The sequence below is a fragment of the Brassica rapa genome, chromosome A06, assembly GCF_000309985.2.
Source record: "Brassica rapa cultivar Chiifu-401-42 chromosome A06, CAAS_Brap_v3.01, whole genome shotgun sequence".
Taxonomy (NCBI): Eukaryota; Viridiplantae; Streptophyta; class Magnoliopsida; order Brassicales; family Brassicaceae; genus Brassica; species Brassica rapa.
The window spans coordinates 11,098,761-11,111,029 of record NC_024800.2 but is presented as its reverse complement, the minus strand read 5'-3'; the positions used below and the strand labels follow the sequence as shown (position 1 = coordinate 11,111,029).

Genomic DNA, 12,269 nt, shown 5'->3' with positions numbered 1-12,269 from the left:
GCTCCTTTTATTATTTGTGTGTGGTCTTTTGCCCTCTTTATTTATTATATTTTCTTTTTTGGTTCTTCCTTGCCGACATATCTTTCTTCTTCCTTTTTTTTTAAAAAAAAGAGGAAAACAAATCTCGTTGTTTGTCGTGAGGAGGTCCGTGGGAGAAGAAAGACTGTGGGGTTGAGCTCGTCTTTACTTTTTTCCTCCCTTTTTTGTTTTTTTTTTAATATAAAAAAAAGGAACAAATCTGGTTTTGTTGTGAGGAGGTCCGTGGGAGAAGAAAGGCTGTGGGGTTGAGCTTGTCTTTACTCTTCTCCTCCCTTTTTTGTTTTTTTTTTTTTTAAAGGAACAAATCTGGTTTTGTTGTGAGGAGGTCCGTGGGAGAAGAAAGGATGTGGGGTTGAGCTCGTCTTTACTCTTCTCTTCCCTTTTTTGTTTTGTTTTTTTTTTTAAAAAGGAACAAGAGGTCTTGTGGGAGAAGAAAGGTTGTGGGGTTGAGCTTGTGTTCTGAGGTGTGGGAGGAGAGACTGAGCTCGTTTTGGAAAAGGGTTGAGCTCGTCATCCGTAGAAGGTTTAAGAAGAGTTCATCGATGGTGGCGCCGAGCTTGCCGCATGATGTTCCGAGCTTGTTAATGGCGGCTCCGAGCTCGTCGACGGTGGTTTCGAGCTCGTCTCCTGTTGCTTTGAATCCGTTGATGGCGGCTCCAAGCTTGCCTCTTGATGTCCCGAGCTCGTCGATGGCGGGTCCGAGCTTGCCGCCTGATGTTCCGAACTTGTTAATGGCGGCTCCGAGCTCGTCGACAGTGGTTTTGAGCTCGTCTCCTGTTGCTTTGAACCTGTTGATGGCGGCTTCAAGCTTGCCTCTTGATGTCCCGAGCTCGTCGAGCTTGTGGTTGGGTATGATCTTTGCAAACTCCTCGGCATCTGCGACTGGTACTACCTTATCACTAGAGATGTCAAATGGGCTGCATTGGGCCTATTTGGGCGTGTCCATATGAACGTGTCTTTTTGTTGGACAGTTTTGGTCAACATCCAAATAAAACCATGTCCAAATAAGATCATATAAAAAAAAACCATGATCAGTTGGATTGCTCATGGGGTCCACGCACTCATTTAGTATAAATAACTTAATTTTTATTGTAAAAGATGGAAATATACTAAATTTCGTATACATTATAGACTTAAACTTTATTATTTTGCAATTTAAATTTTTACGAGAAAATTTGATTTTGAGATTTTTGTGATTTTGATGAAATATATGACTTTTGGTTAACGTGGTTTTACGGTTTTGACCGAGAAAATGTAATTTTAACGTAAAATTGTGATTTAGCAGTTTTTGCGAAAAAAACACAATTTTATGGTTTTGATGGAGAAAATGCAGTTTTTACGAGAAAATATGATTTTTTCAGTTTTGGTGAAAACTCGATTTTATGATTTTGGTAAGACAAATTAAAATTGTAATTGTTTTCCAAATTTCATAAACCTAGATATTTTAGCTATTTAGGATACTCAATGTCCAGATGGTCTTTTCCAGTTTTGTCCATGAGCTCAATTAGATTTATCCATTTAAATCTATTTAAATTTGATATAATATAGATGTATCTATATTAACCCATAATAATTTGGACATCATTTGTTTGTCAATCTTGAGACAAGCTTCATGCATATCCGTCTCTAACCTCTCCATTAAACTCTCTTCCCTAACACGGAACTCGGATTTGCCCTCTTTAGCATCGATGAAACCTTGTTCCTTGATTCTCTCGAGATACCCATCTCCAAGGTATATTGACTACATTGCGCGGACGTTACCATCATTGCAATACGTGGAGGCGTAGAGGAGCACCACGTTACCTCCTCTACTGTGTCCGATAGTGCTCGATGACAGAGCGTAGATCATCAGCTTTGTACTTGTAGTTACCGTAGTTGAAACCCAATCGCCTTCTCGCTGTTCCAGTGGTATATAAGGCCTGTTCGTTTACTAAACGCGCTGCGTCAACACTAGCGGCTGAAATTTGTTTGTAATTTTCTTCTGCACTGATCGCTGGTGAAGGAAAAACGAGAACGCGCGTTAGAATGATCGATGGAATCCAGTGATGTTTTTGCCGCTGAAATAACTAGCGTCACTGTTTATCTTTTCTTTCTCTTCTTTGCGACTGAAAAACATGGATGCTCTTCCATTCTTTCTTTTCTCTCTTCGTTAAGTTCTCTCATTTTCCCTTTAAACTCAGCCGCTAGTATTGACGCAGCGCGTTAAGTAAACGAACAGGCCTATAGTCTCTGGCGTGAAACTCACCGCCGATCGTGGCGTGAAGACGGGAAGAATGGAAATGAGGATTATCTGATAGAGGAAGAGGAAGGTGTTAATGATGAGAGCGTCGTTGCCAAATGCGCTGAGATTCAGACCGCTATATCTGAAGGTGATTGAGAACTCGTGTTTTTTTTAGATCTTCTCTTTTTTTTTTTGTTTAAAAGTTGGTGAAAATATGGTCTGGAAATTTTGAACCTTTTTGCTGTCTTCCTCTTGTCTGAAGCTGAATATTTAGTCAAAGTAACTCGTTGTCTCTTGTTAAATGATCTGTGATCTTGTCCGCAGGTGCAACCTCGTTTCTGTTCACCGAGTACAAGTACGTTGGCGTCTTCATGGTTCTCTTCGCCGCCATCATCTTTCTCTTCCTCGGCTCTGTCCAAGGCTTCAGCACCAAGAGCCAGCCTTGCACTTACGACAAGACCAGAACATGCAAGCCTGCTCTCGCCACCGCCGTCTTCAGCACCATCTCCTTCGTCCTCAGTCCTCTCTGGCTTTCTCGGGATGAAGATCGCCACTTACGCCAACGCCAGAACCACTCTGGAAGCGAGGAGAGGCGTTGGCTGTGATGGGTTTCCTTCTCGCTGCGAACGGTCTCTTGGTTCTTTACATTACCATCAACCTCTTCAAGATTTACTACGGTGATGACTGGGAAGGTCTCTTTGAGTCCATCACTGGTTATGGGCTTGGTGGATCTTCCATGGCGCTCTTTGGTAGAGTTGGTGGTGGGATCTACACTTGATGTTGGTGCTGACCTTGTTGGTAAAGTAGAAAGGAATATTCCGGAAGATGATCCAAGAAACCCTGCTGTAAGCACTATTATTAACACCATTCTTTTATGTTAGTTACCTGAGAAGTTTGACTTATTTTTGTTATGTTTCAGGTGATTGCTGATAATGTGGGTGACAATGTTGGTGACATTGCTGGGATGGGCTCTGATCTCTTTGGATCATACGCGGAATCATCTTGTGCTGCGCTTGTTGTTGCTTCCATCTCCTCCTTTGGAATCAACCATGTTGTTCCCATTGCTCATCAGTTCAGTGGGAATCTTGGTTTGTTTGATCACAACCCTCTATGCCACCGACATCTCTGAGATTAAGGCTGTTAAGGAGATTGAACCGGCGCTGAAAAACCAGCTCATTATTTCGACGGTTATCATGACTGCTGGAATAGCTCTAGTGTCGTGGATTGGGTTACCATCTTCAACTTTGGGACACAGAAAGTTGTGAAAAACTGGTAAGACCCTTTTGATTGGTTGCATTTTCTTTTTATGTGAACCCTTTTACTTAAATTTGGGGTATGCAGGGAGCTATTCCTGTGTGTTGCTGTTGGTCTCTGGGCTGGACTCATTATCGGCTTTGTTACTGAATACTACACAAGCAATGCGTACAGGTAATATTGAGTGCCATTTTCTCTTTCTTTTATGACTGAATAATTGTATGTCTGTGTGTGTTTTGCAGCCCTGTGCAAGACGTGGCAGATTCATGCAGGACAGGAGCAGCAACCAACGTTATATTCGGACTTGCTCTTGGATACAAATCCGTTATCATTCCAATCTTTGCGATTGCCGTCAGTATATTTGTTAGCTTCAGCTTTGCTGCAATGTACGGTGTGGCCGTTGCTGCTCTCGGGATGCTCAGTACCATTGCAACTGGTTTGGCGATTGATGCTTATGGTCCAATCAGTGACAATGCTGGTAGCATTGCTGAGATGGCGGGAATGAGCCATCGCATCCGAGAAAGAACCGACGCTCTTGATGCTGCTATCGGAAAGGTATATATCAGTCTTACTTTTGTACAATGAAACAACAGTGCTCAGACTTGTGGTTTGTTATGTAGGATTTTGCGATTGGTTCTGCTGCTCTTGTGTCTTTGGCGTTGTTTGGTGCATTTGTGAGCCGAGCAGGAGTACAAACAGTGGATGTGTTGACCCCAAAGGTGGTGATCGGATTACTTGTTGGAGCGATGCTTCCTTATTGGTTCTCTGCAATGACGATGAAGAGCGTGGGAAGTGCAGCTCTTAAGATGGTGGAAGAAGTGAGGAGGCAGTTCAACACCATCCCTGGACTCATGGAAGGTCAAGATCTCAACGGATGCTTCCATCAAGGAGATGATTCCTCCTGGTTGCCTTGTCATGCTTACTCCTCTCATTGTTGGTTTCTTCTTCGGTGTTGAGACCCTCTCTGGTGTCCTTGCTGGCTCCCTTGTCTCCGGAGTTCAGATTGCGATATCAGCTTCTAACACTGGTGGAGCCTGGGACAATGCCAAGAAGTACATTGAGGTAAGCAATCTTTTTGTGTGCGAGAGAGTTTATATTTGTGATAAAAAATATCAGAAGAGAGAGAGGTTTGAGGATTGTGAAATTGATGAGTGCAGCCGGGGGGCATCAGAGCACGCGAGGAGCTTAGGACCAAAAGGGTCAGAGCCACACAAGGCAGCAGTGATAGGTGACACAATAGGAGACCCATTGAAGGATACGTCAGGACCGTCGCTTAACATATTGATAAAGCTAATGGCTGTTGAGTCTCTCGTCTTTGCTCCCTTCTTTGCCACACATGGAGGTTTCCTCTTCAGGATCTTCTCATGAAGTTGAAGGCTAACTTATATATTAAAAAAGCCTATTTCTCACTCTTTTTACATCTTTTTTTTTCGGTGGCGGTGGTTTACTTTTTGTTTAGTGGTTTCATTAAGAAAAGTGAAAATGATGTTATACTTGTGTTCTTTTGCCAAAAGAAAAAAGTACAATCTCATGTTGATTGTTGAAAAAAGAACAATCTCATTCAACATGACAAAAAGAAAAAAGAACAAAGAACAATCTCATCTTATTAAGCCGTTGCATATAAGCATTATAAGGTTTGGATCCTTACATGTGTAGTCACCATGTGTTATTGTATATAATATAAATCAAAACAAGAAAGATCTATTGTTGTTTTTCTGAAACCATGCGGCGGTTCCTGCCTCTCATTGCAACCGGTGGCAACTTGTAACATTCTGTACGACAAGCTGCACATTCTGACGCTGGTGATGAGCGCTGGCAGTGGGGACGGCAGATCTTACTGCATTCTATTTCCGATTTTGCTTCACCTCCTATGACCAATACAGCTAGTATCATCACTATCCACACCATGCTCTTTACCTTACTCATTTTCTTCTTTATGTTTATGAATTGAGTTACTTATGATGCAACTGTTTCTATTGTTTATGGATGAGTTACTTATGATGCAGTAGTCTATATTTATAGTTTCGAGATTGCGATGAATACATTGTCTTTCAGTTAATTATCAGTCAAAATTTAACAGTAACCAAAACGGAAAATATTAGTCAAAATTCTTGTTCAAAAGCATTTATATGTATTGGTCAAAGTTTTAATTGCTGCCATAGCTTGGACTCAATTAGTAACTTGTAAGGTATTAATACACTTGGATTCAACTGCCAATACATCGGTTCTATTTACTTTGTGACTCTTGTTCAAAAGTATTTGTGCATTAGTCAAAGATTTAATTGTTGCCATGCTTGAACTCAATTAGTAACTTGTAAGGTATTAATACATTCGGTTTCAACTGCCAATACATCTGTTTTATTTATTTTGTCACTCTTGTTCAAAAGTATTTGTGTATTAGTCAAAGTTTTAAATATTTTTACTTTTTACCTGTTTAAATTACCGTATGGACATACATATCTTTAAGCTTTTCACTTTTTACCATCTCCAGCATGGACATTAAGTGACAGCCTAATTGCCATGCAAATGAAAAGAAAATATAATGTCAGCATGAAGATAATAGTAAGCTTGCAACATTACAAGGTTTCGCTTTTCCAAAAACACATTGATAACGTTTGTCACCTAACTTGCAAAAGGGATTCTTGTAAGAAGATTGGAATACAGATTATATCTCTCCTCTGTATCCACCAGAGCCGAAGTAGTCTTTCCTAGAGTTAGATATGGCCACACTCTTCTGCTGCTCCAGTTTCGGACAGTCTCTAATACGATGTCCCAGACCCCCACAGTAAGCACAACCCTTGACACCACTTGCATTAGCAATATTCTCTGCTTCCTCCATCGGATCCTTCAGCTCAGCAAGGACAGGTGGAATCCTCTGTTTAGCTTCTTGCAGCAAGTGTTTCAGATCAAGCAGCGTGGTCTCGCTTTGGTTCTTGTTTATAAACGTAGTTGCTATCCCTGTTTTCCCACACCGACCTGTTCTTCCTATCCTGTGCACATAGTTCTCAATCTCCGCAGGCATGTCGTAGTTTATGACGTGCTGAATATCAGGGAAGTCTAACCCTTTTGAAGCAACGTCAGTCGCGACCAAGACGTCTTTCTTCCCAGCTTTGAAGGAAGAGATGGCGTACTCTCTGTCCTCCTGATCTTTTCCCCCGTGTATAGCAACAGCTTCCACTCCTTTCAGTAACAAGTACTCGTGGATATCATCAACATCAGCCTTGTTCTCACAGAAAATTAAAACCGGCGGAGAGGTCTTCTGCAGGCACTCGAGGAGGTAAACAATCTTTGCTTCTTGTTTGACGTATTCAACCTCCTGGATGACATCGAGATTCGCAGCTCCGGCTCTTCCTACGTTAACTGTCACAGGTTTCACCAGAGCACTTCTGGCAAATATTTGAATTTTGGTAGGCATTGTGGCAGAGAAGAGAAGTGTTTGACGCTGAGACTTGAAATGGTCAAAGACTTCCCTAATGTCATCTTCGAAACCCAAATCAACCAACCTATCTGCCTCATCCAGCGTCAGGTACCTATATCAGAAAAAAAGAGAGGTAAACATCATCGTCCAACTAACATTACCTAGATGTGAAAGTACATGGCACAGCCTTAGGACTCTCACGAGAAGAAAGATGCATTCAGAAAGATAAATGAGAGCTGAAAATTTGTTCAGAGAAAAGAAACCATATCGAATCACCCAGTAAAGTGCTGACAAAACCTAGACAACCCTATTGATCTCTGGCATTTACTAGGAGGAACGACAAAACAGGTACAATAAACCACAATAAAACAGATACTCCAACGAACCTAGACTAGTGTATAACAGTCCAGGCATAAGTGCAAACAAAGATATATACATAGGGGTGGGTGTTACCTGCAGGCATCTAAGTTCATCTTTTTCTTGGCGAGCAAATCCTTCAACCTCCCAGGGGTAGCAACAACAATATGAACACCTCTCTTGACAACATCCAACTGGGACCTCATATCGACACCTCCAATGCATAGCAAAGACCTCAAAGGCGCGAAACCAGCCTTGACCAAAGGAGCCACAAACTGTTCAACAACTTCGTAAGTCTGCCTAGCAAGCTCTCTAGAAGGGCAAACAATAAGGCCAATGGGGCCTTCTCCAGGACCAATAGGCATCATCATCTCCTCCTGGAGAGCAATCATAATCATAGGAAGCACGAAAACCATAGTCTTCCCGGAACCAGTGAAGGCAATCCCAATCATATCTCTCCCAGACAAAATCACAGGAAGACCCTGAACTTGAATAGGAGTCGGCTGCACTATCCCTTTCTCCCTGAGAGTATCCAAAATAGGTTTCTCGAACTTCATATCCTCGAAGCTCTTGATGGGAGGAGGAATGTCTTCACCGCTAACAATGATATGCCATTGCTTCCTAATCAAATCCATCTGCTTGCTAGACATCTTCCTAATACGCAAAGGAGGTTTCCAACCTGTTGAGAGAGGCTCTGTGTAAGTGATACCTTTGGCTAACTCACGAACAGACATGAGCGTCTTCTTATCAGATAAGTGCTCCATCATCTCCTTCTCTTGCAGGATGATTTGCTCGGTGGCACTGACTTCGGGTACGTCACGCTTGAGCTGAGTTGCTTGGACGAGCAAGCTAGGTTTGGATTCGGCGAGCTTCTCCTTCTCCGAAGCTTCTTCCTCCACCTCCAACACTTTGCCCTTCCGTTGAAGAATCTTTTGCTCTTCCATGGCTCTACGCTTCGCAACTGGAACATACTCCACGTAATCATCGTCTACTTCCATGATTTGATGGAAACGAAAACCTAATCAAGTAGCAGAAGCAAGATCTCTCTCTCTGGAATCCTAAAATAGTCGGGGGAAACTGACCGACCCGGGGTTTCGCCAATCGGGTTAAGACGGCGTCGATACCATCCATCACTATTGGGCTGTTGAAGGGTCTCTTATTTGGTTTATAAGGCCCAATAATTGAAATGGGCCTAATATACTGTAATTGGTGGGTGATTCATCTCGTTTGACGACTGTTTGCTTGTATTTCCTCCATTTCGCATCCTTCACTTGCATACGTGAGTTTTCTCCAATTTTTTTTTGTGTCGATTGAGAATTTGAATTGTTGATCCCTCATCTAATAGTAATGAATTTAACCTAGATTACTCTGGATTCAATCGTATCTAGACGATTTTGATTGATTGTTACCAAGTCTAAACTCCAATTTCACCATTTTTCTTTTTTCTTTTTTGATTTGGCTGTTGCAGGAGACACAAAGACAAAGATCTGTATTTTTTAAATCTATATTTGTAGAGGGGGGGGGAGGAGGAATTGGGTCTCACATATTCAAGTTTGTACAATACAAGACTACTATGGCAGCAGCCACATTCTTGAGGATTGCGTTGTTCTTGTCCGATTTGAATCCGTGGCAATAAGACCACGACTTCTCTTGAACCAGTATCGTGAAAGCAGACCAACGAGCTTCTCGTTGTGGCTGTTCTCAATCTCCCTCTTCTGTTGTTGTTGCGCACATGCTGAGTTTCCCTCGGGAAATGGATCCTTTCTCAACTTGTTTGCTTTGCTCGACGAGCTGGTTCGATTGTTATAAGATCAATAGCAAATCAAAGGTGTCAGAATCGCCAAGAGGACTAAACCTAAACGAAAAAGGATATTTATCGCTTCGTAAGTAATTTTAAGAACGAAAAAAAGGAAAAAACTTTTTAACCAAAAAATAAAGAACAATTTTTTATAATAGACATTTTTAAGTTTTTGTCACGAAAATGACCAAAATAGTATTTTTTATTTGAAAATTTTAATTATAATTTTATTTTTTAAAAATTGAAATCCTATCTCCAAAACCATACTTATAAATTCTAAACTTTAAACCTTAAACTTCACTCCTTAACTATAAACTCTAATACCTACATTAATTAACCTTAGGGTTATTAGTGTATACTAGATTTTGATCCGCGCTTAAAAGCACGGATTATTTTTCAGTTGAAAAAGTATAAGATATGAATTAATATTTTAGTCTTGTTATACATTATTATGTTACAAAATTTTATTATATCAAAAAAGTTATTATTTTTATTTAGTTAGTTAATGTAATTAAATTTTAAATCGCTTGATTACTTTTTTCAAAAAAATTATATGGATTGATCAGACTCAGCGCGTCTATTATTTTAAAATAAATTATTTTTAATTAGATGAGAACAATACTTTTATATCAAGTTTGGACCCGTCGTCGAACCAGTAAACACGATGACTTGTACATAAGTTGGTTTAGATTTAATGAAAACTCGTTAATTTAAAGCATGCAAACTTCAAAAAAACATGCAATTAAGTGTGACCCGGCATTTGGTTGACAAGGTAGGAAAAAAATAACCTTCAATAATATTTTAAGAGATGAATGAAACTTCTAATATATTAACGTAATAAAAAATAATTTAACATAAATATATATAATTTTGTTTCAACAAATGATTTGCTAAAGTGTTTTTTTATTAAATTTGATTTTGTAAATATTTAGAATTATATAATGTTAGATGACATGATATAATATGTTGTATGATATATGCTTACATTTTAATAACTGATATCTAAATATTATATATCCATCTTTGAGCATAATATATGATGTATATAACATTATTGAATAACAACAATAACATTGGATGATAATAAGAAAAATAATTAGAGAAGTGTATCATACAAAATGAGAAATAATAATAGGATTTTTTAAAAATATTTAAAATATTTATAGTTATTGTAGTTAATGGTAGGATAAAAAATAAAGAGTTTTATATAGATGTTATAAATTCTTTTATAATATATTTTTAAAAATATTTTCTTTTAATAATATAAATTTTCAATCGCATCTATAATATATTCTTATAAAAATCATCATAACAATATATTAATAATATATATATTTAGAATATATTGTTAAACTAGGGGTGGGCGTTCGGGTACCCGTTCGGGTTCGGGTCGGGTATTTCGGATTTTCGGGTATTTCGGTATAGAGGTCTAGAACCCGTTCGGGTATTTCTGTACTTCGGGTCGGGTTCGGGTATTTTTAGTTCGGATTCGGTTATTTCGGATCGGGTTCGGATATTTAGATTTTGAAAAAAAATATTAAAATTTTCATTTCTCAAGTTTATTGTATTTTAAAATATAACTTTTAGTTAACTAATTTTTTTATTTTTAATAGATTGAATGGTTAATAGATTTGGACATAACATTTTAAAACTAAAAAGGCACTAATTTAGTTATTTTTTTTTTAATTTTGGATATAACTTTTTGTTAATTTTTGAAATAAAAAACTTGACATGCATTTTAAGTGAGTAGCAAATCATTTTTTCCGGAATTGTATGTATATCATATGAACTTAAATTATGTGTAGTATCAATATAAATATTTTATATAAAATGAGAGATATAAACTAGAAACATAAGGTTAATTATACATATGTTCGGTTATCTTCGGATATCCATTCGGGTTCGGGTATTATCCGTTCGGGTTCGGGTATCCAATCTCTCCTTATTCAATACCCGTTCGGGTATTTTGCTACTTCGGTTCGGATTTCGGTTCGGTTTTTTCGGATCGGGTTCGGGTGCCACTTCGGATATCTGGTAAAGTGCCCACCCCTATGTTAAACTAAAGTACACAAAATAATCTCTAACAATATATTTAGAATAAATTGTTAAACTGTATGCAAAATAACTTCCTTTAAAATATAGTCAAAATTATTAGAAGTGTTAGTCAAGAAAAATCTATAATGTATAAGCTGAGTAGATAAATATTTCAGAAAGGTCAACATATTCATTTGAAAAACCACATTTCGATCAACGAAAAAATGATAAAGTGAAGCCTTTGTTCAAAAAATAAATGATAATGTGAAATGTTGCAAAGTTGGTGGCACCAAGGAACAATATAGTTTTGGTATCTAAATTTACCAGTCACCTTTTGGTTATGGATTCATGAGACATATTTTGGTAAGATGATATTTTAGTATAATGGAGTTATGTATAATTTTTTGGTGTAACATACTAACTTGAGTAATAAATAAGAGCATTGATTATTTTATAGTTATAGAAATATAAGGTAATTGATTATTGTATAGTTAGAGAAATATAAGGTGAGACCAAAAAAAAAGTTAAGTCTAATGAAAGGATCCAACAACTTTTTATAGGTAGATTTTTTAAAACTATTTCCCTTTTAATAGTATAGATTTATTTCTTTTGATAAAATATTTAAATCTATTTTGGTCATTTTTATTTTTAAGGTCTATATTTTTGACAAAATGTTTTTTAGATTTATCATAAATAATTTCTCAAAAAAATCCAAAAAGGAAAAACCTTTGTTAAAAACACTAATAAAAGCAAATTTAATATTGAGTTATCGTTTTAAGGGTTGTCATGATTTCAAAAGAGTTTAAATTCAATTATAATCTCATATTTTCTCTGTTAAAAGAAAATAGAATTTCCAAATAACACCATAATATATATATATATTATATATAATTTTATTCTTTTTTTAAAAATATGATTTACAATAAATAAATAGTGTTGCCTGAAAATATTTAGGAAATCTCTTATATTTTAAAATATTCATTTTTTTTCTTTGCAAGCTTGTTTTTTGTATGTTTCTCCTACAACACATAATAAATCGAGTACTGCTATAGTATGGTAGAACATAAACATGAATTTTGGTGGTAACACATATTAGAAAAATTTACAATTGTTAGAAAATTTATTTTTTAAAACTAAACATTAATAAA

The 12,269-nt window shown here is 37.5% G+C and overlaps 2 protein-coding genes, 1 long non-coding RNA gene and 1 pseudogene across 3 annotated transcripts; 2 read left to right on the top strand and 2 right to left on the bottom strand.

The window, feature by feature from the left end:
- The first annotated feature begins 581 nt into the window (after positions 1 to 581).
- LOC103873363 lies at positions 582 to 5,009 on the top strand (annotated as a pseudogene).
- On the bottom strand, positions 4,865 to 5,735 carry LOC108872363. Its single transcript, XM_018659901.2, has one exon. It carries the CDS (start codon positions 5,438 to 5,440, stop codon positions 5,216 to 5,218), a length of 225 nt encoding a protein of 74 aa, XP_018515417.1. The 5' UTR covers positions 5,441 to 5,735; the 3' UTR covers positions 4,865 to 5,215.
- A 238-nt stretch (positions 5,736 to 5,973) lies between these two features.
- Positions 5,974 to 8,530, bottom strand: LOC103873229 (DEAD-box ATP-dependent RNA helicase 35). Its single transcript, XM_009151653.3, has 2 exons — positions 7,386 to 8,530; positions 5,974 to 7,044 (listed from the first exon to the last, which is right to left on the bottom strand). Exons 1-2 carry the CDS (start codon positions 8,285 to 8,287, stop codon positions 6,180 to 6,182), a joined length of 1,767 nt encoding a protein of 588 aa, XP_009149901.1. The 5' UTR covers positions 8,288 to 8,530; the 3' UTR covers positions 5,974 to 6,179.
- Positions 8,515 to 9,242, top strand: LOC117134588. The gene is made up of 2 exons (XR_004458778.1): positions 8,515 to 8,568; positions 8,758 to 9,242. It is a non-coding gene; the product is annotated as an uncharacterized LOC117134588 (long non-coding RNA).
- The last annotated feature ends 3,027 nt before the right edge of the window (positions 9,243 to 12,269 follow it).

Excerpts from the sequence above, each read along its gene's own strand:
- LOC108872363 (XM_018659901.2), bottom strand. The coding sequence starts at position 5,440 with ATGAGTAAGGTAAAGAGCATGGTGTGGATAGTGATGATACTAGCTGTA.
- LOC103873229 (XM_009151653.3), bottom strand. The coding sequence starts at position 8,287 with ATGGAAGTAGACGATGATTACGTGGAGTATGTTCCAGTTGCGAAGCGT. Across the intron at positions 7,045-7,385 it reads ATGAACTTAGATGCCTGCAG|GTACCTGACGCTGGATGAGG; the intron begins GTAACACCCACC and ends TTTCTGATATAG.